Source organism: Siniperca chuatsi, linkage group LG12 (genome assembly GCF_020085105.1).
Source record: "Siniperca chuatsi isolate FFG_IHB_CAS linkage group LG12, ASM2008510v1, whole genome shotgun sequence".
Classification (NCBI taxonomy): domain Eukaryota; kingdom Metazoa; phylum Chordata; class Actinopteri; order Centrarchiformes; family Sinipercidae; genus Siniperca; species Siniperca chuatsi.
This window is the reverse complement of record NC_058053.1, coordinates 3,031,157-3,057,937: the sequence shown is the minus strand read 5'-3', so window position 1 is coordinate 3,057,937 and position 26,781 is coordinate 3,031,157. Positions and strand designations below refer to the sequence as shown.

At 39.7% G+C, this 26,781-nt stretch overlaps 1 protein-coding gene across 1 annotated transcript; it reads right to left on the bottom strand.

The window, feature by feature from the left end:
- Window positions 1-4,851: 4,851 nt before the first annotated feature.
- LOC122885503 (actin-related protein 3-like) lies at window positions 4,852-25,338 on the bottom strand. The gene is made up of 12 exons (XM_044216678.1): window positions 25,108-25,338; window positions 18,078-18,133; window positions 17,595-17,719; window positions 16,411-16,521; window positions 15,904-15,999; window positions 15,492-15,599; window positions 13,324-13,467; window positions 10,900-11,073; window positions 9,992-10,084; window positions 9,234-9,359; window positions 7,997-8,080; window positions 4,852-5,970 (listed from the first exon to the last, which is right to left on the bottom strand). Exons 1-12 carry the CDS (start codon window positions 25,149-25,151, stop codon window positions 5,875-5,877), a joined length of 1,257 nt encoding a protein of 418 aa, XP_044072613.1. The 5' UTR covers window positions 25,152-25,338; the 3' UTR covers window positions 4,852-5,874.
- Window positions 25,339-26,781: the final 1,443 nt, after the last annotated feature.

Genomic DNA, 26,781 nt, shown 5'->3' with positions numbered 1-26,781 from the left:
AACTGAAATATTGTGCAGCATCTACTTTGATCTTTTTTGCTTCTTCACACACCATTCTGTTGGCATCGCCACCTTCAACCTCTCCAGACTGAACTCTGCTTTTCACGCAAAAATTATTTTAAAGGCCAATAGTAGAATTTTGATATGACATTTTCCAGCAATGTGATTTTTTGCTGTTTGTTAGAGCACTTTATTCTACTCTTTACTGACATCTAGCTCTCAGTATGTTTACCAGCTCTGTGCTTGGTCTAAGTATGGTAAGTAAGAGATGTATACTGTATTAAGGTGTGTTTATTAAGGTTATTTTCTCTTTTGAAATGTTGTTTTAGAACACTTGTAGGTTTTAACATTTGAATGTGAATAGTGAGATTATTTTAGTTCAGGCTAGCGTTTGAAAGTATGCTTTTATTAGTTTTTAATAATTGTGCTTTTATTGTGTGCAAATTCCTTTAATCCGTGACAATTTTCACTTAGGGGGAAAAATTACCTTGTCCTTTTTGATATTAAAATCTTGAGGAAAACACTTGTAATGAAAAGGAAAAAAACTTTCATCCTAGTGTCATATTACTAGTTTCTGTTTAACAAAGTCATGATTTAAAGCAGTACTAATCAGTTATTTTTACTCCACAACAAGCTAAACACCAGCTTTGGCCCTATAAAGTCTGCCGTTTGGTGCTGGGCAGGTATTGTACAGTGGGTTTATTAAAGCTTGTTCGCTAAAAGCAGCTCTGACAAACCTACAAGCTTAGTAAGAACAGAGAGACCGAACCAAAACAATGAGCTGAAAGAGGCTAAAACGCTCTGGAGAGCTGAGGGGAACTGCAGAATCAGCTGATAATTCTCTGGGTTTATCACTATAAGTGACAACTTTTTCATAGCGTATTGTAATTTGACCCATTGTTAATCTAAAAATATTGATTAGTGCAGCTTTGAAATGTATTTAGGACTGTTGAGCATGTTACATATACAGTGGTGTGAAAAAGTGTTTGCCCCCTTCCTGATTTCATATTTTCTTTTGCATGTTTGTCACACAACCATTCTTCATTACACCTGACTGCAATATTAAATTTGACTTTGAATATATTAAGTTTGCTTCATTCATTATGTAGACGTTACTAATGCTAATTATAATGAAGTCGCTTGATATAAACCATGTGAGGTGCTGATGTACTCATTTTTATTATACAAGTCAGGTTTTAATTACATTTCTTACAGCATCTATACATTCCTGCATAGCTGAAGGACTTGCTACACATCTTGTCAAATGACAGAAAAACAACTGGCAGGCATGCTAATAGGATCTGGGATAATTAGATACACATTAAAAAGTTGAACACACACCCTTTTAAGTAAATTACAGCCAGTCAGTTATTAATCACCAGAAATGAATACAGTAACCAAATGTTCCCTTTAAATGCTGAAAAATCTGAATAAAATGTTGAACTTTCATAAAATGTCACTTAATCTTCAGACGAGTTCATTCTGAAATAAAGTGAACTCCGTGATTTCCGTCAGTGGGTGCGTACGATCACTCGGATCTGAAAAACCTGTCCTTACATATGACTGAATAAATATAAATTGTTTATGAATAGAATTAAAATGTACTCTGTTGCTTTGACTTATCTTAATGGACAGATGTGATGGGGGGTTTCCCTATAGTCTTAGCACTGACCTCAGTAATGATGAACTTTTAAAATCCATCCTAAAAACAATTGGCTAAGAAACACCATTCCCCGTTAAAAACCTCCATGGCTCCCACAATCATCTTTTCCATACACAGGATAAATTATAAAGTGCTGTTGCGAGCCTGCAAAGTGTGAGCTTGACGTCAGTTCTGAATAATGGGAAACAATTTTTCCTCTTAGCTGTAGTGCTATTTATTCATCTCGATTGTTTTGGTGTGAGTTGCCGAGTTTTGGAGATATCGGTAGATTCCTTCTGCGCGGTGATAAGGTTGGCAGGTGTAATTCGGTAGAGAGAAAATAGTTCCTACATGAAACTGCTCACAACAAGGTCTGTGGATTATCTTGAGTAACCAGGTCATGATTTCTGGAAAGCTGTTGCTGTTGAGTTTTTCAAATGTTTTTTTTTTGGCACTTTGAGCTCGATAAGCCGAGTGCCATATAGTTCCATTATATTCAAAAAATGCAGACAATATCTCCAAAACTTGGCAACTATGTACAGTGGTGTGAAAAAGTGTTTGCCCCCTTCCTGATTTCTTATTTTTTTGCATGTTTGTCAAACTTAAATGTTTCAGATCATCAAACAAATTTAAATATTAGTCAAAGATAACACACGTAAACACAAAATGCAGTTTTTAATGAAGGTTATTATTAAGGGAAAATCAAATCCATTTCTACATGGCCCATGTAGGTTTGGAGTTTATTTTCCTTAATAATAACCTTCATTTAAAAACTGCATTTTGTGTTTACTTGTTATCTTTGACTAATATTTAAATTTGTTTGATGATCTGAAACATTTAAGTGGGACAAACATGCAAAAAAATAAGAAATCAGGAAGGGGGCAAACACTTTTGCACACCACTGTATGAAGCTGGAGCTTTGATTAGAAATGTGGGCCACTCTGAGAAGAGAAGCCACTCTGCACCATCTGCTGACCAGGAGAAGCTGGCTGTTGGGCTTCCAGGTGCCTTTAGATCAGTTATACTGCCATACAACAAGCGTGTTAAATTAATGGTAGTGATGTTTCCATATCTTTCATGTCACTAACTCAGACGTGGCGTCACACGGTAGGATAGCTGCTCCTGAGATACACTCCTTCCAACAGTCTCACCTCTCAGTTCCAGCCCTGGCAGAATGGAGGCAGCTGGGGTCAAAATCCCCCAGAGGACTCCTGCAGTAAGAGCTCTTCAGCGAGTCTTTTCATCATCGCCCTCGCTATCTCGTGTGCAGACAGCTGTGGTGGCGGCAGCATTCTCTTGAAGCACTCAGCTCACTCCTCTGCAATGCAAGAGGGCACTCCTGCCCAGTGCACAGAAGTTCAGGGATGCAGAGGGAAAGTGAGGGAATTTGGCTTTCACCATGAAGTTACTGTCCTACAGCCGACCCAGAGGGGAGACTCTGGATGACCTGAGTCTTGTCTAGTAAAATTATTTCTTGTTCATCCTTGCCTAAGGGCAAGTTTTCAGTCAGAAACATAGGCTAAATGTTTTTTTTCAGTGCTGCAAAATATTAAGATATGATCATGACTCTTGCAGTCATAAACATGTGCTGCTCTAAAAAGCAACACAGTAGTGACGGCACAGTAGAGAATTCTGAGCACAGTCACATATTTCTCCATTTTCACAGAAAATGCTGGCGTTTGGGAAACTGGACAGAGTGTGAAAGTGTGCAGCATTGCTGTCACTGATTTGCGTCTCTCGAGACTTCATAGCAAATGCTTTCATGTGTGCATACCTTTCTGACACAAGCCCATCTTTTCCTTGCAAGCGTTTGTTGAATGTGTTCAGATGGCCACTGAGATCAACAAGGCTGGGAATTTTCCTTTCAAAGAGAGGTCAGGGTCTATGGAGCCAGGACAGCGACTTTAACATTTGGCATAGAAAACAAAACTGGAGCTGAGGAAGGAAACATTGGCATTGAAACGTTTGTTTTGGAAAAGATTGTATTGGCACTGAAAAATGTTTCACTGGAAAATAAAACAAACATTAAAATTATTTTCAATTTATTTTGATATGTTTTTGCATTCTGATGTGTTTTTCAATGAAAATCTTCAGTTTTTGTCTTCATGCCACTCTTTTTTTTCAGTGACAGTTTTCTTTAACTGTCAGTTTCTTTTCAGTGTCACTGGTTTGCAGTTTCAACTTTCTGTCACGGCTTTGGCGAGAGGAGGGGTCTGAATCAACCCCCACACCTACGGCCATGGCTTTCACGAGTTCTCTCTGTGTTTCTCTGCCGCCGTTTGTTCACATAGAGCCTAAAGTTAGCTAGCTGTCAGCTAACATTAGCGCTTGTTCCAGCGGACCTCTGCCAGACAAACGTCAGTTAAAAGTTCACTTTAGCCAGCCCGGTTCTCTGCGAGAAAACAGCGGCAGAGAGAGTTCCCGGTGAACTCGTGGAAGCCATTGCCGTAGGTTTGCGGTCATGCCAGAGGCTTCGTGACGTTCTCTCCTCCGTAGAGAGGTTCCATGTACATCGCGCTCTCCTTGACCCTCCCCTCAGACCGCTCCTCTCCGCCAAAGCCATGACAGAAAGTTGAAACTGAAGAGTGGCATGAAGAAAAAATCTGCAGATTCTCATTGAAAAACACATCAGAATGCAAAAAAAATATCAAACTAAAATGAAACGAGTGATCAGACGAGGTTAGTAGTTTTAGCTGTGCGGCTTTCTGCGACTGATATTCCCATATGGTGATAGTGACACCTGGCGTTCACAATTGGAACTGCATTTTAATATAGTCAGTGGGCCAAATATAATAATATAAATTTTAACATAACAATTACGGTCTCAGGCCACACATGGCCTGCACGCCATAGTTTGGACACCCCTAATTTGAATCTCCGAGGAGGAGATCAAATTTATAGGAAATATAATTGAACTGTAAAATTAATGAATAAAATGGTGTCGAGTCAAAAAATGTCTTGGGGTTGCAACAGAGGAATGTGGACCCATTATCAAAAGTGGACCCAATTTATCAAGAAAAAAATACCAAATATTTTCTGGTTGCAACTTCTCAAGAATTTTTTTCTTCATTAAAGTCCTTCAGATTTTTTGACTGTTACAGTCACTTGCACATATCATATACATTCACAACTGATGGATTTAACGGTAAAATGATCACTGGATGCAGCCTCAACAAGAAAGCAGAAATTAAGACAGAAGACTCCAGTACTTAGAAACAAATTTGAGCCTTTATTGGAATGTTGCAAGGCATTAAATACACAAATCCCATTGTTTTAATAATTTGGTATTTAATAATAAAAAAACGTCTAGTCTAACAATACTGGTCTGACAGTCGTTCTTATTCAGTTTCATCTTTATAACCTTAGTAAGTCCTCTCTCTTTCCTTTCACTGCATCACAGAGGTGGAATGTGAAGTGAAGCAGATGTGAAGTAAATGTACTTTATGAAGAATTAAAGGGCAGACAGCGATGACATGTGGAGAATAATAGGAGAACATGTACTCAAACTCAAGAAAATACTGCGTATCAAAGCTGCATCGTGGGTTAAAACAGTCTCTTGCTCATACTGGTATCCATTCTTTTTTTTTACCCCTGATTTCCCAAGTTTTACATATAAAAAACTTTTGTATGAAATATAAACAAGCTCTTACCGTGATACACAGACATGTGCATTTGAAGTGGGAAAATAAAATGCAGGGGAAAAAAGTAGACGTTAATATGTTCTAAACTTGTCAATGATCTCAACAGTCACTGGATCTTGCCTGGACTCATATTTTACAAACATAAATAATATGTTCTGGTGTCAGGAAATTACTATCCATGTTTTTGTCATCATCCCAGGCCTCCACCAACGCCATCTTTCTCATCATCACTCACTGCATGTTGCTCAACAGATCCAGAAATGTTCTTAAAATTGTTTTGGCTTACAAACCATTTTCCCTCATTTTGAAAAGAAAGAAGAAAAGAAAACAGAAAGAAAGAAAAAGAAAAACAAGGAACGTTCACAACAAGTTTTCCAGCCGGTCTGTGTTTGGACTGGCCTCTCTTTTTTTTTCTCCTTTTTATATTCTGGATCGCCTTCTCGTCCCACACATCCATAGCTGAACAAGTAATCAAAAAGCACAGAAGCACCACCGTCCTCCACCTCCTGAGCCTGTCCTTTACACAGCCCAACGTCACCGCCCCCCTACTGCAGCCCCCACCAGCCACTGTTAGACTTTGCAGGTCCAAAGTTAAGACATGACTCCAAACACGGGGTTGTGGCGACAGATGCTCGGCCCGATCTCTTCGTAGTCCTTTTTGGTGTGGCAAACCTGGTAGAACTCAGGCTGTGGAAGCACAAGTGAAGATGAAGGTGAGTATGAACATAAGCCTACATAAGAACAAAACTAAAAAAAAGGTTGCATCTATTTTCAGCAGGTGGTGTTTTCCTTGTTCAGGCATTTGAATAAACTGCTGTTGCTGCTTTCTTTGCACCAACGGAGCCTTCTCAGACCTACCAGATGGACAAAGCCTAGTAACTGAAAGTTGTTTCTACTACAACATACAGGTCTGCTCTGTCAATGGCATGACTGTGCTCTCTTGAAAAAAGTACTGAGAAGTACTGGTAAGGGAGAAATTTGTACCGAGTTACAAAGTGGGACTGGACCCACGAGTGTTTTCCCCATTCTGTATTCCCATTTCAGCGTTTTCTCTAAATGATATCCTCAGTGTTAGTTAAGATAGAAACACAGAACTCTCCTGGAGAATAACGATCCTGTAGGTTTAGGTTTTGGCCAACAGTTTGAATTATTTCATCTTCGTTTCTGAGAAATTGCGTTTGTCACGGCAGACGGCTCAAAATACTACACCCATTAGCCTTGGGCGTTGTTGCCATGGAGATGAAGCCAGTCAGCGGCATGATGCAAAGAACTAGTGAAGTCAAAAGGCGTTGTCGGTGCAGTTGTGAACAAAACACAGCGCCATAGTTGCTGAATTCATCAAAAACTGACCCGGAATTTAAAACTGAACTGAAGCTTCAGATTGTGCTTTCAGTTTTCTCAACACTTTTGCCCACCGTTGTACATGTAACAGAATTTTAAGATCAAATGTTTCTTCCCGAAATGCACCTTGGGAGTCGTAGTTAACTTCTACCTTGAAGTTTTTATGTACTTAAGGTTGTACCTTCGAATTTTTATCAAAGAACCAGATATTTTCTGATGCAGTTGTTAATCTTCTGGACTGCTGATTCAGCCGGGAGTGTTTCATGCCGATCCAAGAACTGTGAGACCCGTAACATTGTCCAAAGGAACAATTAATTCCAGAACCAGGGGTTCCCGAAATAGCTCCTCCCACTTCACAACTCTATTTTCTTGTTTTATGACGGTGCCCCCTGCGTTAACCAGTCAGAATGATGTTTCTCTGTCTACGCCGAGAGAGAATATCTTTACATATAACCATCAAATCATTTCATTTTTAACTGTTTAATAAAGCGGACAGCACAACGCAGACAAACACAAACCTCCTTGTCTTTGTCTCGTAAGCTACAGTCAGCAGCAGTTTGTTTACGTTGTGTCTCGAGGCTCCTGCCTGCTCAGCTGCCAATCAAACATGCACACAGGCCCGCCCTCTCAGAGGGATGAAGGCCAAAGGAGCATTTCTGATGCATTTTCTCTTCCTTTCCATATAGTAAAAAAACAAAAAAAACAACTAAAAGTCTAAAAATCACTTTGACATGATTGTTGATTACAATCATCACTAATTGGGATTTAATGATTCAAGCTGGACTTTAAATAATGAAACAACTGTGTTGTAACAGAGTTCAAATACAGAGTTGAAAATAATAATGTACATATGTTCATTTGTACGAAAATGTCATGAACAATAACTTCAGGTTCTTTATATATCTAACACGTTTAACAGTTTTGGTGGAATTATCTACAAATGAAACCACTCAGATGAACTGGATTTCTATAAAGAATATAATTTTGGAAGCTGTTAATATAGAGCATTATAGAGTTAGCATTATAGTCCTGTTCAATTTGAACATCTATTAGCCTTTTGTGAATCAACTGTCGGAGACCTTTGCTCACAGTCATATTTCCTGCTGGTTAAATGATCAGCTTCGCTCACATATATAACTCATCAAGGGAGAAAAAACGAATAATGAACTGTCACCACCCACAGCATTCACTTCCACCCAGGAGGACTGAAATAAACTGAAATAAGTAAGCAGCAGAAGTACTGCATTCCCTTCAATATCACACAAGATGAAAGCCATAATGCTGGTGAATCTAAGAGTAGATATCCTTGTGTCATAATGTATAACTAGTACATGCTGATAAAGTAGTGGGGGTGCATGTTTGAAATACTTACAGTTGATGCTAACATTGATCCACCAAACCACACTGCATATCTCTGCATATGATGAGTGATAACTTGGACATCGATTGGTTTGGGCTGAGGAGGGAGGACAGAGAGAAAAATTGGGGATCAGTTACAGTCAGCCACCTTGGGAGCTACAGTATGGGATGCAACAGTAATGGGATGACATGGCACAGAATGAAGTGGATTAAATGGAAAGGGTTTTTAAAGACACTGGAATCTTAAAACTGTCTATGTTTCACAGATATTGTCGACATATGTTCTACACCGCAGAGCTGAATCTGTCTGCACAATACATAATTCACAATTTCACTAAGTCTTTCAGTTTGAAGATGTAATGCAAGTACATGTGTCACTTATAAATATCACAGCAAATCTCTACTGGAACCACTTGGACATCTGTCAGTAAGTTTTTGATGTACGTCTGTGGTTTATATACATATGCCTAAATCCCTGAATTTGTTTTCATCGACGTCCAGGATATTTTGGGACAGATACCACTTGTTGCTGACAAAACCTGCTGAATTTACTTGTGAAATTCAGCACTTTTTCTATTTATTTTCTGGACTCAGATTAGCTACATTCACCATCTGCTTCTGCTTCATGCGTGAGGTGGACTAACAGATGCCAGTCAGCTCAGCCTCAGGCTGGTTGACAGTTAACATCTCATCAAGATGAACACACCATACTAATTTACAATCTACATTTACTATTCTACTATATTAAAAAAATATATATAAAAAAAAATCCATCTTTGCATTGTGCCTCCCTCTGCCTTTCTGCCTCTTAAAGGAAGTTTTTCCTTGCCACTGTCGCCAAGTGTTTGCTCATGGTGGGATTTGTTGGGTCTCTGTAAATAATATTATAAAGAGTACAGTCTAGACCTGCTCTATAGGAAAAGTGCAATGAGATAACTTCTGTTATGAACTGGCGCTATATAAATAAAATTGAATTGAATTGAACCAGTTGCCTTCACAGTTTGACCAACTAAGGAGGAGGCAGGAGAAACTATATATTTTCAGGTGTAGATTTTAAGACTCCATTAGGTTTATACTTAATACATTTGCTATAGAAGTCAACTAATCTACATTCAGTAGACATCTGTACCAATAGTTTTAGTGGGAAAGGACAAACTTTAAAGACATTTTATCTCAGTTTCACTCCTCACTCAGTAATTGTCTTTTGTCGGGCAGTATCGATCTTTGCACAAATTAATGTGTACTCTCACCTTGAGCTTGCCTCCACTCAGCTCCTCACTCATCTTCAGTCGGGCATCAACCGTTCTCTTTAAGTCTCTCTGCAGACGCCGCCCAAAGTCCCTGAACATGGTGGAGCCTCCTGACAGAACAATGTTCTGTGGAAGAAAAGGTGATGGGGATTACAAAGCTGTACAATAAGAAGCGCTTAACACTTGAGACCTGCAACTGGCTACGAGCCAGCCAGTCTGAGAAAACAGTCCACTGTAGTGTGTGGGAAGTTCGATGGGCACAACTTGCTGATGGGAAATACCACTTGACAAACACAGTGACATATCAATCTCGCTCACTCCTTCTCATCATTTCAGTCTCGTCTCAGTCAGGACAAACGTACAGCATCGTCACAAAATATGTTTCATTAGTATGAGTCGAGACTCAACAAAAAGCCCCCACCCTAAAGACAAAGCAATTCATCACTTTAAACAAACTCATTTGAATACAAACTGAAAACAATGAGGTAAGTTGGTTGTAACCATGCTAATCTGCTTAGAAATGAACAAAAACCCACTTAGTTCTTTGAATGCGCAAAATAATCAAGTCACAAGTAAAAGACCTTTGAATCGATTCACTGACAGGTCTGAATGTGGTGCAACAAACCATGTAATAACTTCAGATATAGTCAAAGCAGGTCTCGTTGAATGGCGCAAAGTATTTCAGAAAAAAAGACGAAGCTTGTGAATCTGGTTCATCACAAACAAGCTTCCTGTTATCAGGGCGAGTGTCAGCTTACCTTATACAGAGGACGCCTGACATCAATAGGGCAGTTCTGAATGACCTCGTCCACAACTTCAGAGATAGGCTGGGTGAAGTCAGGGTTGGCAAACTGGGATCGTAAGTAAACAAAGAAGACAAGTCACACAGTGCAGAGTGTACCAAAACTAATTATCACTCGCCAAAATGGAACTGAGCCATGTGCAATAAAATATCCAGGATCTCTCACCTACTGCATGTCAGAGACTATGTGTATAAAAACAGCAGCTATAAAAGCACACAGCTATTAGCTAAGCACACAGCGACTGACTGGACCAAGTTTGTGAAGTGTTTGAGGATTCTAATGGTTGGGCTTCTGATCCAGTCACTGCCTTTCATTCTCATTAAGATTCTTTTAAACATGTTTGATTTTTATGACTTGAACCAAAACTGTCAACATCACACAGGTGGCAATAACAAACAGAAGTGGCTGAAAACAGCAAGCGAACAGAAGCCCTGATCTCGGACTGTCATAGTGTTTAATCATTAAAGTCCTAAATCAGAACTTAGCCAAGCGATGTGGTGTGCCATACATAAGTGACAATCCTTTGTTCTTGTTGCAGTAATCTCTCTAGCCTCCATCTTATCCAAATTTGACATTTCTTCTCCCCTTTACCACTTTTTCACACAAATTGTTGCATAACTTAGCAAAGCAAACTGTTTTTGATGGATATCAGTTTGTGTTTTGCTACGTTTACATGCAAGATTTTGTGTTCTCGTGGGAGGCTTGGAGGTTGATCTGTTGTCCTCTATATTTACTCCCTCATTCAATACATGCTCCTTTCAGACCGTCAAGACTGTGGTCGTTATGTATGGGCTAACAGTCTTTGTAGCCTTCAATAATCTTAAATTGTGTTCCATGCTTTGATTCACACTGCACTGACCAACCTCGGGGTGGAAGAAGATCTCAGGCCCCAAGAAGCGCTCGTAGCCCACATCAATGGTGAACTCCTTCTTGCTGATGGAATTGATGCCGGTGTATTGCTTGATCCACTTGGAGGCGTCCGTGTCGTACTTGCTGAACTCTTTGACTAGATCTGGGCACACGTAGCTGAACCGCTCCTAGAAAGGTAGGGAGGAAAACAAACAGGAATGACTGAGAGCATGAGACGATCAACATAAGAAGTTGTTTTTGTGTGTTAAACTGGGAGTGGGATTTGGTGGCAGCTGATAGAAGTGGCAGACTAATGGCTTTGAACGGATAATGCTTCACGTGCTTCACAGTGCTTCAAATGTAGCACTTGAAGCAGTTCAGCATATCTGATGAAGGTGATGTACTTGTTGCATGATTCTTGCAATGTTTGGGTTGTATCCACATGGTTGAATGCACTTATTGATGCTTTGGAAAAAAGCGTCAGCTAAATAAATGTAATGTATTGTGTTGTAATGAAAGAGTGATAATGGGAACAGGGACTGTTTTTCGTTTACCTTGCTGGTGTATTGTACTGCTATTTGGAAAGTTATAAAAACACATTCAATTTGAAAACTAACACGACTTTGGAGTGTAATTGATTTTGCTTCTGTAATAGTGAATATGAATGAGCAGAACATAACAATATACTGTGTTCAGACATGTCATTAGTGTGATTTGCAGGGAATGTGGTCCATACTGCAAGCCGGACAGCAATGGAATTAACATTTCCAGACATGCAATATGCACAACGCGCAATCCCTCGATGCTAATGCTAATTATTTGAATCCACATTCTTGTTTGTCTGTGTCAGGGTAATGAAGAATGGCCCTTGACATCGGGAACGCAGTCTTGGATAACAAGCTATTTAATAAACATGGGGGACTTGTGGAGAATTGAGGTGAATCAATAAAATGTGGTGACTGACAGAAGGAGCAACAATAAGGGAAAGCAAATGACATTAACATGAAGTCATATCTATCTGTGACCTGGATAAATGGAAACTTGGCAAAAACATTTCAAATAATTTTGGTGATGCAGGTTTGGAGACACAAAGCTTAAACTGCAAAAAAGTAACTACTATAGTTCATCTTCTTTAAGTCTGTGCTGTTGTTTGGTTCTGTGCATCTATAGCTTGGGTTGATCTCAGTTTGGGGAACAGTGTTCATTTCAGGAACTAAAACAAAGCCAAACAAAAGCAGTGGGCTTTTGAAGGACACTAGCTGCATGTTACAGGCAGACCAATAGTGCCACCTGGTGTCCTCATGAAGAAAAACACTGAAGTTCCAATTTTCCATCTAATTTTTCAGACGGAAGAATGGAATCCATCACTGTCACTGTGGTAAATGGAGCTGGAGTTTGAAGAAAAAGCAGCCCTATGGATATTGTCTGACTTACCTATGACAGACTTCCAGAAACACCTCTCTCAATATTCAAATGTCACTTCATGGTTTTTAGTTTCACGCCAGTTTGTAACAGTCACATGTGCTGACGGAAAGACCAGGGGTGTGTGTAACAAGACTGAAAAGGTACAAGATCATTAAAAATAATGAGCTTTGCTGGTCAGCATGTCATCAGATTCAAAATCTCAGTAAACAGAACTTTATCTGTACAGTTCACCACTGCGATCCTCAGCCTCCAGACAACCAAATATTAAGCTACACCTTCACAAACATCTGACACTAACTCCACCATCTTAAAATATAAGGAAATGTGTCTCCAACGCCATCCAATTGGTATTTTTATCAACTGGCTTATTTAATCAATTCTTCTGTTTAAGCTTAAACTGATTATGTCAAATATATTTCATCAACTTATTTTCAACATGGTCTCGAGATGTTAAAAGACAAATCAAATCGCTCCTGATGTATAAAGAAAGATGGTCTGTTGATGGAAATTATGAACATACTGTCTGATGGAAAACAACTACAGTGTAGATAGAGCCTCATGTGAAGCAGAATTTAACCCAAAGTCAAAGTTACATTCAGGTACATTATAGAAACAGGCTGGTTTAATGTCCCTGAAGAGAACACATACTGTTTGCAATGTGATTTAGGTGAGATGTTCTGTTGTAGCTAATCAACAGTATAATATTATAAGGACATCAGTGCATCCTATCCAGAGGCTCTCCAAATAACAAAAGAGATTCATTTGCCAATTGTCTGTCACACCACAGAGTCAGCAGAAGATTCAAAACACACCCATCAGAATAGCCACAAGGCGGTGTGTGCCAGAGAGAACACATAACGGCGCTGCCGTGAAACTAGAGGCCTGTGTGTCGTATCCCACTGATGATGCATGGAATAACTTATGGTACTCTGGTCAGCACCAGTGGGGGGGGGTGTCATCATTGGCTTCTTAGCAGTGGAAGTGGCTGATGGGAATTACAGCGGAGGACCTACCTTGACTGCCTTGGCCGTCTCCAGTGACTGCTCCGGTGGGATGCCCACCTCCCTCTCCCTCAGAAGCTGCTGGGTGAAGTAGGTGATGTCTCGTCCTGCGATGGGAATGTGCTTTATACAGCTGCCAATTACATACCCTTCAGCCTGAGAGAGACAAGGAACAAATAAAGAGACAGACAGGAGGAGAAGGAAACAGAGGTTACGTCAGATAATGTGCAACAAAGCTGTTATAGCTTGATGTTTTTCCATCAGATCTGTGCACTGCGAGGCCTTCTGCATGGTGTTGTGTTTGGCTCGTTTTTTGCGCAGTGGCTACGGACATGCTGATTTTGTCACCCAGCCTCTAAATATATTCTGCAAGCACATTTCCTAAAACTGAGTAATTTCTTCCAGCCTCTGAAACACTGTGGCCTACTTTTAAACATCAACACTATCCTGTTACCGAGCAAGTAGACAGGTGGAAATATATTTTTTTTAAAGGGGAAAAATTCTCCATTCTTGTCTACGTAGTGTATAAAACATCAATATAACACTTCTTCACTACACACTCTTCTTACACACTGCTGCCCCTAATCATGGTTAAATGTGAGTCGGCAGTGTTTATTAACAGTCAAACATTAATGGAATGAACACAAAATTAAATGAAATTAAAATGCTGTTTAGAATGAAGCAAAATAAATGACCATGTCTCTCTCAGAAATTAAAACAGCAAGGCCACCTAAGGAACGGATGTTTACAAAAAGTCCTACCTAGTTACTGTGAAATTTTACATGAGATAAATAAAATATAAATATCAAGCTTCTATGAAAGTATATTGGTAAAATAAATAATTAAATAAATAAATGTCCTTAAAGTTTAAGACCCTAACCAGTGTTTGACTTTTTGAGGCACAAGTAAATTTACCTTTCACTTGTCCAGGCACAAAAGTCACTTGTAAAAATGAGGTAAAATAATTTACTTTTTTAATTTTATTTGCGAATACAGGATTCAGACGAACAAACAGTTATCAATATCAACATATAAATGATTCAATTTATGAATTTTGTTAAAGTGGCTATATGTAACATTTTCACCTCAACAAGTCATTTTCATATTCATTTAGATTGTATGTAACAATAGCCACACAGAGTGATACCAAAGAATGTTCAGATAAGCCCCTAGGTGACCTGCTTTCGCTATTTTATTTTTCTCATAACGGACCGTATTCAAAATGCCATATGGCTATTGTAGTTTTTATTTGAGCCATTTTGTAGTTCTTAAGAGCTGCCTTATCTTTAAAGCCGCTTTAGATATATAGCTAACTAAAGTGTTACAACTAACCCCGTAATGACAACTAAACACATCAGGTGAGGTGAGGCAGGGAAAGACAGTTAGGTCTGTCACCAAAGAATACTCTACACTGCCATGTGACACTGAGCAGATACTGCAAGAAATTACAAAACCTCAGAGAACAAAAGTAGAACTTTGCAGCAGTGGTGAGCAAATAGCGGCCCGTGGGCCAAATCTGGCGAAAGCTGACATTTTCCCTTTCATTGTTCAAAACATTTACATGATTTTCCATTAATCTACCATAGACAGGAATGTAAATACAAGGCCAATACATGACCTCATACAGAGACATCTAATACTGCCCCAATGTGCAGAGAGGCAGCAGGCTTTCTGAACAGTGCAAGGTGCTGAAATTAGGTCTAATAAATGTACCAGATGAATAACACAAATAATATCCTTTAGCTTATTTGACCAGAACAGATTTGTGTCAACAGCAGTACTTTCATCTAAACATACATGAAGCGGTGCTTTCCCCGGCACTTGGCCGGGCTGCGGCGCCTGAAGGAACATCGCCGCCCGCCACTGTTCTTCTGCAGTGGTGCATGAAAAACTGCATTCATTCATTCATTTAATAATAAATAAATAAACAGTAGTTTTTTTTGTTCGTTTATGACTTTTAACTTGTCCGGTGGGGCAAATCAATTTCTCTTCCACTTGCCCTTCAAAAAATCCCCTTGTCCCGGACAAGCCTTAATGTCGAGCCCTGTTAACCCTTTAGCCCAACTCCTGAACGCCGAGGAGAACATAGATATAAATGTTGATTCTTCAAGAACTAGGAAGTGTGTATGTGTGTGAAGGGGTGAGCAATTGAGTGTGTGCCTGTCGATCTGGAAACTCACTACAGGGATGACGTGGGTGACACCGTCTCCGCTGTCGATGACGGTGCCTGTCAGCGTCCTCTCTCCCACCTGTCTGGACGTCCAGGAGGCTGCTAGAGCAAGCACAGCCTGGCACACACACACACACACACACACACACACACACACACAGAAATGTCACACATGACGTGTGTTCACATGTAAATAGGCTACAGTTATTGTGTAACGCATTCCTATGTACTACTACACTACACTGCCATGGTCACATGAGGAAGCAGCACACATGGCTAAAATGTGATAAGATGATGAATTTAAAAGTGAGTTTTGAGCACATATTAGGATAACAGAATTATAGATGAATTAGATGAGAGAAATATCTGAAGGTATCAAGTGTATTTCTTTGTCATAAACTAGATGACCCAGCATATCTCACCTGCACAGCGATGTACAGCCCCGGTACGTTGAAGGACTCGAACATGATCTCGGCTGTGTACTCTCGGTTTTCTGGTGTGTTCAGAGGAGGCTCTGTCTGCAAACAGAGAATAAAGGCACGCACACACAGCACAGTTATTCTATCACAAATTCAGACTTTTTTAATTCAGATAGCGCAGTTAAAAGCAGGTTTTGATTCACCATTACAATTATAATATGTATAATGGAACTATGAAGGTCTGGATGTAACTAGCATACTAGCGGAAAATTAAGTAAGAATAATGTTTCTGTCATATGGTGTCAAGGAGTTTACGTGAGACCACCCAAGATAAAATACAAATGTTGCTGCTAACTGTTATTTGTCCAACATTTTGTGGTTTACTGGCCCGTGGTCATGAGCTGAAATGTTAATTTCACACAGAGACGAAAGCAGAACTTGATTAAAAATGTCCAGGAATCATGCAGCAGGAATCCGTTCTGGACCGACCACATTTTTTAAGCCTCTTACCAGGAGGAAGTAGTGGTCCTCCGGCTCAGCCCTCAGGTACTTGAAGATGATCTGCTCCATGAAGCGCTCCATTAGGTCCCAGTCCTCCACAATCCCATGACGGATTGGCCACTGTTGGCACAAAGGTTCAGCTAATTAGAACACTGCATGTGAGATACGATGGCAGACGAAAGGCATAAATATAAGATGTAAAAACAGCACACATACTGTAAAATGTGGTTTCTATAATGACAAAATGCTTCCAACACTGGTTTGAAAAAACTGTAATATTGTCCTCCACCATATTTAGTTTGCCTTTTGGATTAAACTTCCTGTCTATATGGATTCTCAAGCCACATATGCTTTTGTGAGAGCACTGCACAGTTGACCTCTAAACCACTGAAGCTGAATAACTGTACTGCAGTCCAACATATATACGTTTATTCAAGCTTGTATAACTGCAAAAATGTTGTATGTGTAGATACTGTATATGAGCAGCAGCCAGATTTTTAATTCTTTATTTCTACATTTTTTATGGCACAACAGTACCTTCAAAACCAGTTTAGAATCAGTATGTGGTATAGAACTGGGAGACAGTTTCGGCTAACTGGCTTAGTGGGACACCTAAAGGGAGTGTCTGTACCAAAGAGGACGTATGTGTGACAAGACTATGTGTGTGCTTTTTACACCTTTTTTATTAATATGCCTGGAGTCCCAGATAACCAGGAACAATTGCATCAGCAAAGTCACAGAACATATAATAATCTTATACATAAAGTCTTAACTTCATCTAATCTCTCTGTTATTCCATATAGTTGGCTATGCAGCAAGTCCAACTCACCCAGTAGTTCCTACAAATAAAAAAAGAAATGCCAACAGTCCGTAATTTCTAAACCACTAACACATAAATGCTAATCAACATCCTTTAAAGGGGCCATATTGTTGGAGAAATACAGGTTGTCGTTGGTCATTCCATATTAAACATATAGCGCAAATGTTTAAAATGTTTTAAGGAGAATTAGTTTACAGAGCTGATTCCCACCCTGGTCTCTCTCCTCCTAGCAAAATGGCGGGAAAGTCTCTCCTTTAACCTGCATCTTGTTTACAAATCGCTAAAAGCATTACATGTCCGACGAAAATATGAAACATGGTAATTGCTTTGCCAGTTGCTTCTGTGGGTGTGTTAAGCCGGCAAGGTCATGTACCTTAGTGGAATATGTGGGCTTGTCTATTGCTTCATCTCCGATGTAGAAATCCAAGTCATCCACCCCCTTCATCATCCTCCGCTGGGCCTGGTCTCCGACCTTGGCTGACTCTTTGATGGCAATACCTGACAAGAAAATAGAGAATTCAAAAGGGAGGATAAACTCTCTTACAAAGTTGTGTACATATTGTTAAATAAGTTAAAATGGTTGAGAATTATTAAACATTTTACATTTGTTTGGCACAAAATTGGATGTGAAAGAGACCCTTAAGGTTTTGAACCATGACAGGTGTTACAGGGACAATCTCAGGTTATAGGAAGGAGGCAAAATTCTTGTTGGAACCGATTTTAAAAAATGATGCCGAATGAATGAAGGTGTCAAAACATTTTCCTCTTATCAAAGATGCATCATGGTCATTGTTGCCATGGTCACTGGCGTGCTTGGCTGGTGTTAGGGAAATTCAACGCACAGTGAAATACTCACATGATGGAACGATGAACTGTGGCTCTGTGTTCCCTGCATACCCCAGTTTGGTGTAACTGCAAGAGACAAGCATCACGTTTCATTATGTAAAGGCTGCATGTTCTGGACAAAACCAACCACCTGCTAGACTGCTGGCTCCATTTGTATGCATGAAAGTTTACTTCAGTAAAGATTATTTTTGGCTGCTGCCTCCTACGCGATCGTTTTGATCAATGCCGTCACTGTCCTTTGGCGGGTTGATTTGGTGCCAAAAGCAGCAGCAGCTCTGGGGTTTGCTAATGGGAGGCCATTAAAAAGAGCCATTCATGTCACATTGGGAAACTGAAGACTATTCATATTTGTTTAGGGGGGGAAAAGATCACTTCTGCATAAACTAACCATCCTTCGTATAAACTAGCTGCGACCTCGACATGGCTGCATTCTTTATTGCCTGCTTCTCTACTCAATAAAAAGCAAGCAAAACCCAAACCCAAGAGGGAAGTTGTATAAATAAAAAAATTATATAAGATGTTTCTAAAAATCATTATGACCAGGATGCATTAGCAACTTTTCCACCTCCATGCTCATGTAATATTTGATTAAGACACCTTCAGCCTTGGCATCAAAGACTTTAGACTTTACAGCCTTCTCCATGTCTCTGCTCTGAACAAATGGTGTTTTGCAGGGCACATGCTAACCAGATGTAGTCCTGACTGGGGTAGGTCCAGACAGGACTCCCATACTCCCTGCACACGGGGCCCAAGGGACTGATAGAGGACACTGCTGACGACTGCCAAAGCACTGTGGGCATAACAGGCCACATCCTGGTCATAATAGTGGCTCCTTTGAATTCAACTTTATAAAAAAGAAGCAGGAAGGGCCACATCAGCAGTCTTTAAAAGAAATGACCTGGGAATGTTACGAGCAAACTTTGGTCCAAACACCTAAATGTGAGTTATAACAAACAACTGTCTTAACTGCGTCTCTGGTTTGTACCAATCTAAAACTTTTGAGATTCAATATGTAACAAGTTTATGAAAGCTTTTACATTTCCTGTCCTGAACACCAATCAAATGTTTCTTTTTCCTGGATAAGTGTGCCTATGCACAGGAAATGCTGCATTTCATTTTTATGTAGGCAACAACAGACATTTACATTTACAGAAATACAGAAAGGGAGCAGAAATATAAGACTAAGAGACAGCACTCTACAATGAGTGTCTTTAATATTTCAGTATGGTGAACTGCTAACTTCTTTTCACCAGGTGTCACATGTCTTCTTTTATGACCACACAACTTGGGCAAATGTCCCCTTCTGTGGTTTCTTTAAGAGTTTAAGGTTTGCAATATCACACTTGCCTTCTTAGAGTTTCTAAAATACAGGCTGACCCATATAATCCCCTGAGCACAGACGTTTAAGAAAAAAATACTTTCCTCCTAAACATGGGATCGAAAGCCCACGTGTAGCCCTGTATTTGTGCAGGCTTAGCTAGAAGAAAAAAAGTCTGCTTCCCAGATGGACAGACACTCACAACAGAGATGCATGTCCTGCTTTCTTGTGTCAAATAACGTCACCCTCCTCCGACATGAAGCTGAAACTACCTGACAGGCGACAGCGAGCACACGACCACCACTACCCGTTTTTTCTGCTTCATCTGAGTGACTTTTGGTTTGTCAGGAGCTGAAAACATAGTGTGGCGTGTGAATAAAGTTCTATTATCTAATCTGGAAACTTCAACCCCTATCTGTCAAGCACACTGAAAAACCAACAGAGCTGCCAATGTTGATTTTTTAAAGGTAGAACCAGGAGAAAGAACAAAATGGGAACACGCAATAGATCATGTTCAAAAACAGTAGAAAACTAGGGGAAACAGTTGGCAGGACCACTATGTGCAGTATTACTAAAATAATAGCGCAATTTCTTTCAATTTTTTTTTTTAAGGTCTGCCGACTAAGTTAAGTTTATACTGCCTTGTAATACAGGAAAATTCTCCCACTGGTGACTTACTGTATCTTCTTCTGATTTGTCATGTCTCTGGGCTTGATAGATGCCTGTATGCAGGGGTTTGGTCACTGCTCCTACTTTGCTCATTGATGAAATACCAGTATTTGACATACAGTTTGGACCAACCTCTTAATGTCGTCACCACAAAAGAAATTAAGTGTTATGATACTTTAAATACATAATGCAATGCGTTGATGTGTTTTTAATTATTTGAAATGTAGCACAATAACACACAACATGTGTTGAGAGAAATATGGATGACACATTGACTTTTGTTGACAGTCTTTCTGTAACACTACACCAACTCTTCAGCTGAGACTGAGTTCAGGTCACTTCAGATAAGAGTGTCAGATAAAAGCCCAAATAGTTAAAGAAGTTATGCAATCAACATATTGTATCTCTGTGAGCATTAGTATTAATGCTCAAAAACTAAAGTTGCACTAATAAAGATTTTTAAATAAACAATGAATTAAATGAATATGTTTAATGTGCAAGGGGTCACTGTGATGAACCCACAGAGAATTATCTCCCAACTCTGTAGTTGCCTTAAGGTGTTATTAGCTTGTTTTACTGCTCCCAACTGGTCAAAAATCAATCAATGCAGCTTTAAACATGTAGTATTATCAAATATTAAAAAAACAACATAATAGTGGGCAAATAATAACATATTGTTTTGCATTTTTATTGGGTCCATTACTGCCCTTTAACTTAAACAAATCAGCTAGTCAAAGCTGTTCACCTTTGTATAGCCTGAAAGATTTATGCTGTTTGATTATATAACTGATTAGACTGACAATAGTTGTCATGAAAAATATTATTGATTTGTTTCAACATAAAATGCACCAGCTTTATTACTCTTATTACTGTCATTATTATCAGAGTTATGAGTGGTCTGTCCCATGGTCTGCTTAAAGAGTTTAATGAGTATAACATTTTGGACAAAAATAGGCATATTTTAAAAAAAGAGGCCAGATTATGTTTTGGGGTTATTTTCCCTTTCCTTTAGTGTGTTATATCAAGGAGCCGGGAAGATCCATTGATAGAAAAAAAGAGTGATATTGAGGCCACAAAATGTTATTGTGTGCGCAAGAGATAGATTTAAGGAACAGGGCAGTGTGTGGTGAGTGTGTGGGCGAGCGAGAGAGACAGTGACGGTGACTGCACTCAGAGCAGACAGGTGTTGCCGTTCGGAGCAGAGGGAAAGGTTAGCAGTGAAGTTGTCTAGTGGCAGTAAATGTACCGTGTAGATTACAGTTTGCCCATGAATAAACGCTGCAGCTCCTTAATACCCAAGACGTTCCATGCCTTGCTTCCCAGCTGCTGGGTAAAAGTGAAGGCGCTTAGCCCCGAGGTTAGCATCAACTTCAGCCCTGGAGGAAAACAAAGTCTTCCCTGTGCTTCCCGGCCACGGCCTGAAAGCTGCAGCGGGAACTGTTAACACTATGCTTAAATCACCTCATTGAGCAGATCATATGATTATAAAAAATATTTTAAATACTACTCTCATTTGCTTTTCACTGATGAAGCTTTTATTGCACTTTGACTGACAAGATTTTACTTTTAAAAGGGGGTTCACAATGTTACGATGGCAGAGGGCTCAGTGGTCAATGGCTGTCAGCCATCAACGATGGAATCGTTCATCGGCTCAACCCTAGTTCCCACGTTTTAATTAACTTGTGGCCACGAGATAAGTGTAACAGTGATTAACCTTGATCTGTGTCTCAAACTATACCGTGTTGGGTCCTTTGATTTAAGGGAATTGGGCCTCCATTCTATCCGAATCGAGGGTCTAAGGACAGAGGGTGTTGGATGCTGTACAGATTGTAAAGCCCCCTGAGGCAAATTGTAATTTTGGGCTGTATAAAATAAATTTGATTGATTAATTGATCGATTGATTGATTTGACTTTTTCTCTCAGTCATGTAACCTTTTCTGATGCGGTCATGTTTCAGAGTCGAAAGGTTGCCAAAGAATATCCATTTCTCCTGACACACACCCTGTGCCCTGTCACATCTCTTTTGGTTCAAAGAACAACACTCCACAAGTACATTCTTTTTCTTCATATTTTGGGTTGTTGTTGTGACTTCATGGTGCTAAAGAATCTACTATTTCATCCTCCTCTTCCTCAATTAGGCCTCAGATTTATCCATAAAATGGTTTTGGCAGATAGTTTCTCTCTATGCTATGGGGAGAAAGGCTGGTCCATTGTGCTGCGTGGCCACGAGTTAAATAAAATGTGGGAACAAAGTAGTATCTCATGGCCATGAAGTAATTAAAACGTGGGAATGAACTGTATCTCTTGCGCACGCAATAGCATTTCATGGCCTCATTATAACTATTTTTTCTATCTATGGATGTTCCCAGGCTCTGTATGTAGCTTTTTGTGTATGTAAAAGGTCTGCAAAGTTACAAAGCCCAATGTCCACGTCTAAGGAAGTTACTGCCTCCCACAGAAATCACTGCTCCTGACCTGGCTGAAACACCTCCTTTGTATTTCAGCCTTTTCTTGCGTTACTAGTCTATGTCACTATGTAACACGTACATTCTAACACACCGCCTAGCGACTGACAACAGAGTAGGCCAGCGGACCAATCAGAGCAGACTGGGTTTTTTATGGAGCTAAAACAAAGCGTTTCAGACAGAAGGTGAATAGAGGTACTGCAACAATGTATAATATGAGAAAAAGAATGTGTTTTTGAACGTTAAAGCATGTAAACCTATTCTAGTAGGACCCCCAAATAAAAGTAGGAACCAGAAAATGAGGATAATATGGCCTCTTAAAGATTTTTCTTACTGTCAACATACTGTCACCTGAATCCAAAAAAGCATGGATTGGCATTCAGAGATAACAGCTGCTTCATGACAGTAACAACAACATGGACCAACAGCAACACAATGTAGCAGCAGTACTCTCAACACCTTCATACCACAGAACAGTCCCAGCTTGTCTACCTCAACCTGCCTTCACAAGCCTAAAATACACCACGTGTGACGGTGGACATCGTCTCACAGCACAGCTGGAGCTGAGCCCAAGAACCAGCTGAATTACTGGAGTAAACCATTTTTTACAATAACTTTTAACAATTATTAGGCCTATTTTTTAAATATCTTTTTTTGGGAAATCTTACACCTTGTTATGTTTAGCTCAATGAAGCATTTACTTTTTGGTAAATGATAACAGAAACCCTGTTGTCTATAATGTATGTCTGCTTTACCTTGTACTTTCATTAATATCCATGCTGACTGAGGCTCGTTAATGATTGCAGCCTTATGTTATGAAATTTCAACTGTTTGCTTAAAACAGATGAAGAATGACTCCACCCAAACCTTCGGCTGCACTAAGCTGCAGCACCTGAGAGGTTGTTGTTTTTTTGTGCTACGGAAGCCTTGAATTGACGGTGCAATGCTAGTTTTGCAAAAAAGACAACCTAACTAAAACTAAAACTATACCCAAATCTGGATGTGGCTCTTTCATTGCATGGTCAAGTAGTCTATTCTAATAATAGCAGCCAGGCTGCTTACAAGGTTGATGTGTAAAAGGAAGTGGAGTTGTCACTGTTTGGACATCATGAGCATGACTCAGAGACAGCTGTTGAACTCCCTCAGCACTTTACAACATCTGCAGACTCTCTGGCTAAACTGCAAAGCCATAGCAAGTCAAAGTTTCCACTTAAAATAACTAATCATGAACCAAATCTCAACCTAAACTGTGACTTTATGACCAAACGTGAATTTCTGCAGATAAAAAAAGTCCTGTAGTCATTGATAATGGAACATATGTGTTATGACTGTAAGGCTTGGCCAGAAAGTAAAAGCCATCTGCGTGATGAGTAGAAACTAGCGCAGGCTAACCTAATTCTCAGCTGCACTTTTTGCTGTCCCAGTGCAGATCAGAGGCAGCAGACTGGTTAACAGCCTGAAGAGAGAAGGGGGGATGAGTGGGGAGGTATGCAATGTGAGGAGTGACGACTTCAAGCCTCTACATGCAAGCAATGCAAACCACTTCTAGCCCTCAAAACTATCTGAGCATAGTTAAAGACATTACTCATTCCTCAACGTCAGAATCATTCATAGAAAACGATGCATACAATGACTGTGGGTTCATGTGGATACAGCAAAAAACTGTTTAAAAGAAAAAAAAAAAACAATCAGAGGTGAAAATCAACCTAATACCAAAAGCAGGAAAGGGAGTATGCACACCGATCAATACAAACACTGCCGTGCTGGGAGCTAAGATAATATCTTGCCCCGTATTCGTTGTCTGTCCTTTAAAAACATTTGCTGGTAAAGCAGCTTATTGTTAGGTCAATACAACTGAGACAATTTGGTTTGGAAAATAATCGGTAGCCTAGCAAAGAAGAGAAATTAGAGAAGTTAATCAAAAAAGCATGCTTGGATGCCGAGAAACGACCATATATGGACTAAAGAGCGTGAATGAGGAAGTGTAGGCTGAATAGGAAGTAGTATTGCGCCTGCTCAAATCCAGACTAACGAGCAAAAAAGATTTCTGAATTGCACTAACACTAAAGTCACAGTTATCTTCACGGGACACCTATAGTGGAAAATCTGGTAAATTAACATAGAACGTTAGACTATACTGGCAATAACGGCCTGCCAGGTCCAAATGAATGAAACCAGCTGTGAGGGAAGCCTTCCTCATTCAGGTTTCGGTCTTGCAGCAGCATAAACTAGCTGGGTTCTTGCAGCGAAATCCCTTCGGCAGGAAGAAAACACAGTCTAGTGATGAAACTAGCTAACAAGCAGGAAAACGAACATGAAAAATAAACGGTGACTGTGCTCTTCAGAACAGCTCAAACGACCTGACTGGGCTTATCTCGGAAAGCAACCGTCAGAGAGTAATAATGTGTCACAGTTAGCTGTTCGCTAGCATATTAGCTCGCTGGCTAGCTGTCTTCATATACACAGAGACAGACACACACACACACACCCAGTTGCTGCTGCTGACACTGACAGTCCCTAACCGTACTCAGCCTCTCGATGACACCAGAGCCCCCCGTTTGCACGGCGGTCCGGTTTGAACAGCTTACCCTGTGCCGCAGTCGACAACACACGCCGGTAACCGTCCAGCCATCTCTCCCCTGGTCTTTGCTGTCTAGAAACTGTTAAATTTGATGGATAGCAGGTTGTGTCGGCTGGAGGATATGGCAAGCAGTCCACAGGCGGAACCCTGAGCCCGCACAGTGCTGTTTCCACTTCCGCACTCTGCTTCTGGCAGGCAGGGAGAGGCAAGATGGCGGAGGCCGGGTAGAGCTGTGCAGCTGTCAATCATCCAGAGAGGACGGCTTCAGCTCACATGAACTCAACCATGAACTAAATGAGGGTGTAATATTATAATCGTGTATATTAATACAACCCCCTTTGTTTTATTTTATTTTTAAGTTATATGTATTCTACTTTAATTTCAGTCTTTCTCTCTCTCTCTCAATTCAATTCAATTCAAGTGGGCTTTATTGGCACGGGAAACAGATGTTAACATTGCTAAAGCATGTGTAAAATAAAAATATACATAAACATAAGAACTGTGATAGTAAAATACTTATAAAGTATATATTAAATAAGATTATAATAATAATAATAATAAATTGTAGACTTGCAGTTCAAAAACAAATACAAAAAGTGAAACCTACATAAACACTGTGTGTGTGTGTGTGTGTGTGTGTGTGTGTGTGTGTGTGTGTGTGTGTGTGTGTGTGGGTCATCCACTGCCCCTCAGGTTGTGGCATGTAGATATTCAGTAAACTGGGCAGCAGGATCGGCCCTGTCTCCTTCTCCTCGGAGTATTTTTAATGTTGAGAGCTCATTTAGCTCTTTGAAATCTGAGATTACGGAGCTGAACTTGTTAAAGTAAACGCTCCTTATTTCACTGAATGTTGAACATTGCAGGAGGAAGTGCATCTCTGTCTCAGCCTCGTCGAACAGTGACCACACATTCTGTTTTCCTTCGGTTGCCAGGATTTTTTGTGTCTTCCTCTTTCGATTGCCAGTTTGAGGTCACAGAGCCTGTCCTTGGTCAGGATCTGACTCCGCTTTCTGTCTCTGACAGCAGAGAGAGATTCTGGGATCAGCTTTGGGTTTGGAGGGCTTTGGAATGGAGGGGGTCAGGGGGCTGGATATGTGTAAAATGTATCTGCAGAATTCTGCATGTAAGGATTCTGTTGGATGTTTGTACCTCTCTCTCTCTCTCTCTCTCTCTCTCTCTCTCTCTCTCTCTCTCTCTCTCTCTCTCTCTCTATATATATATATATATATATATATATATATATATTCAGTGTATAGGCTATACCCTGTATATTCAATGGAAAATATACCGCAATATTTTGTAAATGAAACTTGAATAAAAATCAAAGATATAATAAAATAATAATATTAATAATTATTGTTATTTATAATATTTCATGGGTGTATATTTACATTAACTTCTGCTCCATAAACATAATTCAAATGGACACAAAAAGTCAAGTTGGTAGTAATAACAATAATTAATTGTGTGTTAGCCTACTATATAGTAAGTGTTTTACAACACATATACAATATATTTATATATTAAAAAATATATAAAATATCTAACACTTGGCTTGGCTATATTGCCACCATATAAGAAAAGCAGAATAAGAATAAATCATCATCATCAAAAAAACGAATATAAACATTAATAATGTTTATATCAATATAAATAAATACATGTCGGACAGAATTCATCG

Coding starts and splice junctions, on each gene's coding strand:
- LOC122885503 (XM_044216678.1), bottom strand. CDS start 25,151: ATGGCTGGACGGTTACCGGCGTGTGTTGTCGACTGCGGCACAGG. Junction 18,134..25,107: donor GTTGTCGACTGCGGCACAGG/GTAAGCTGTTCA, acceptor TGTCTCTTGCAG/TTACACCAAACTGGGGTATG. Junction 10,085..10,899: donor AGATCTTCTTCCACCCCGAG/GTTGGTCAGTGC, acceptor TTACGATCCCAG/TTTGCCAACCCTGACTTCAC.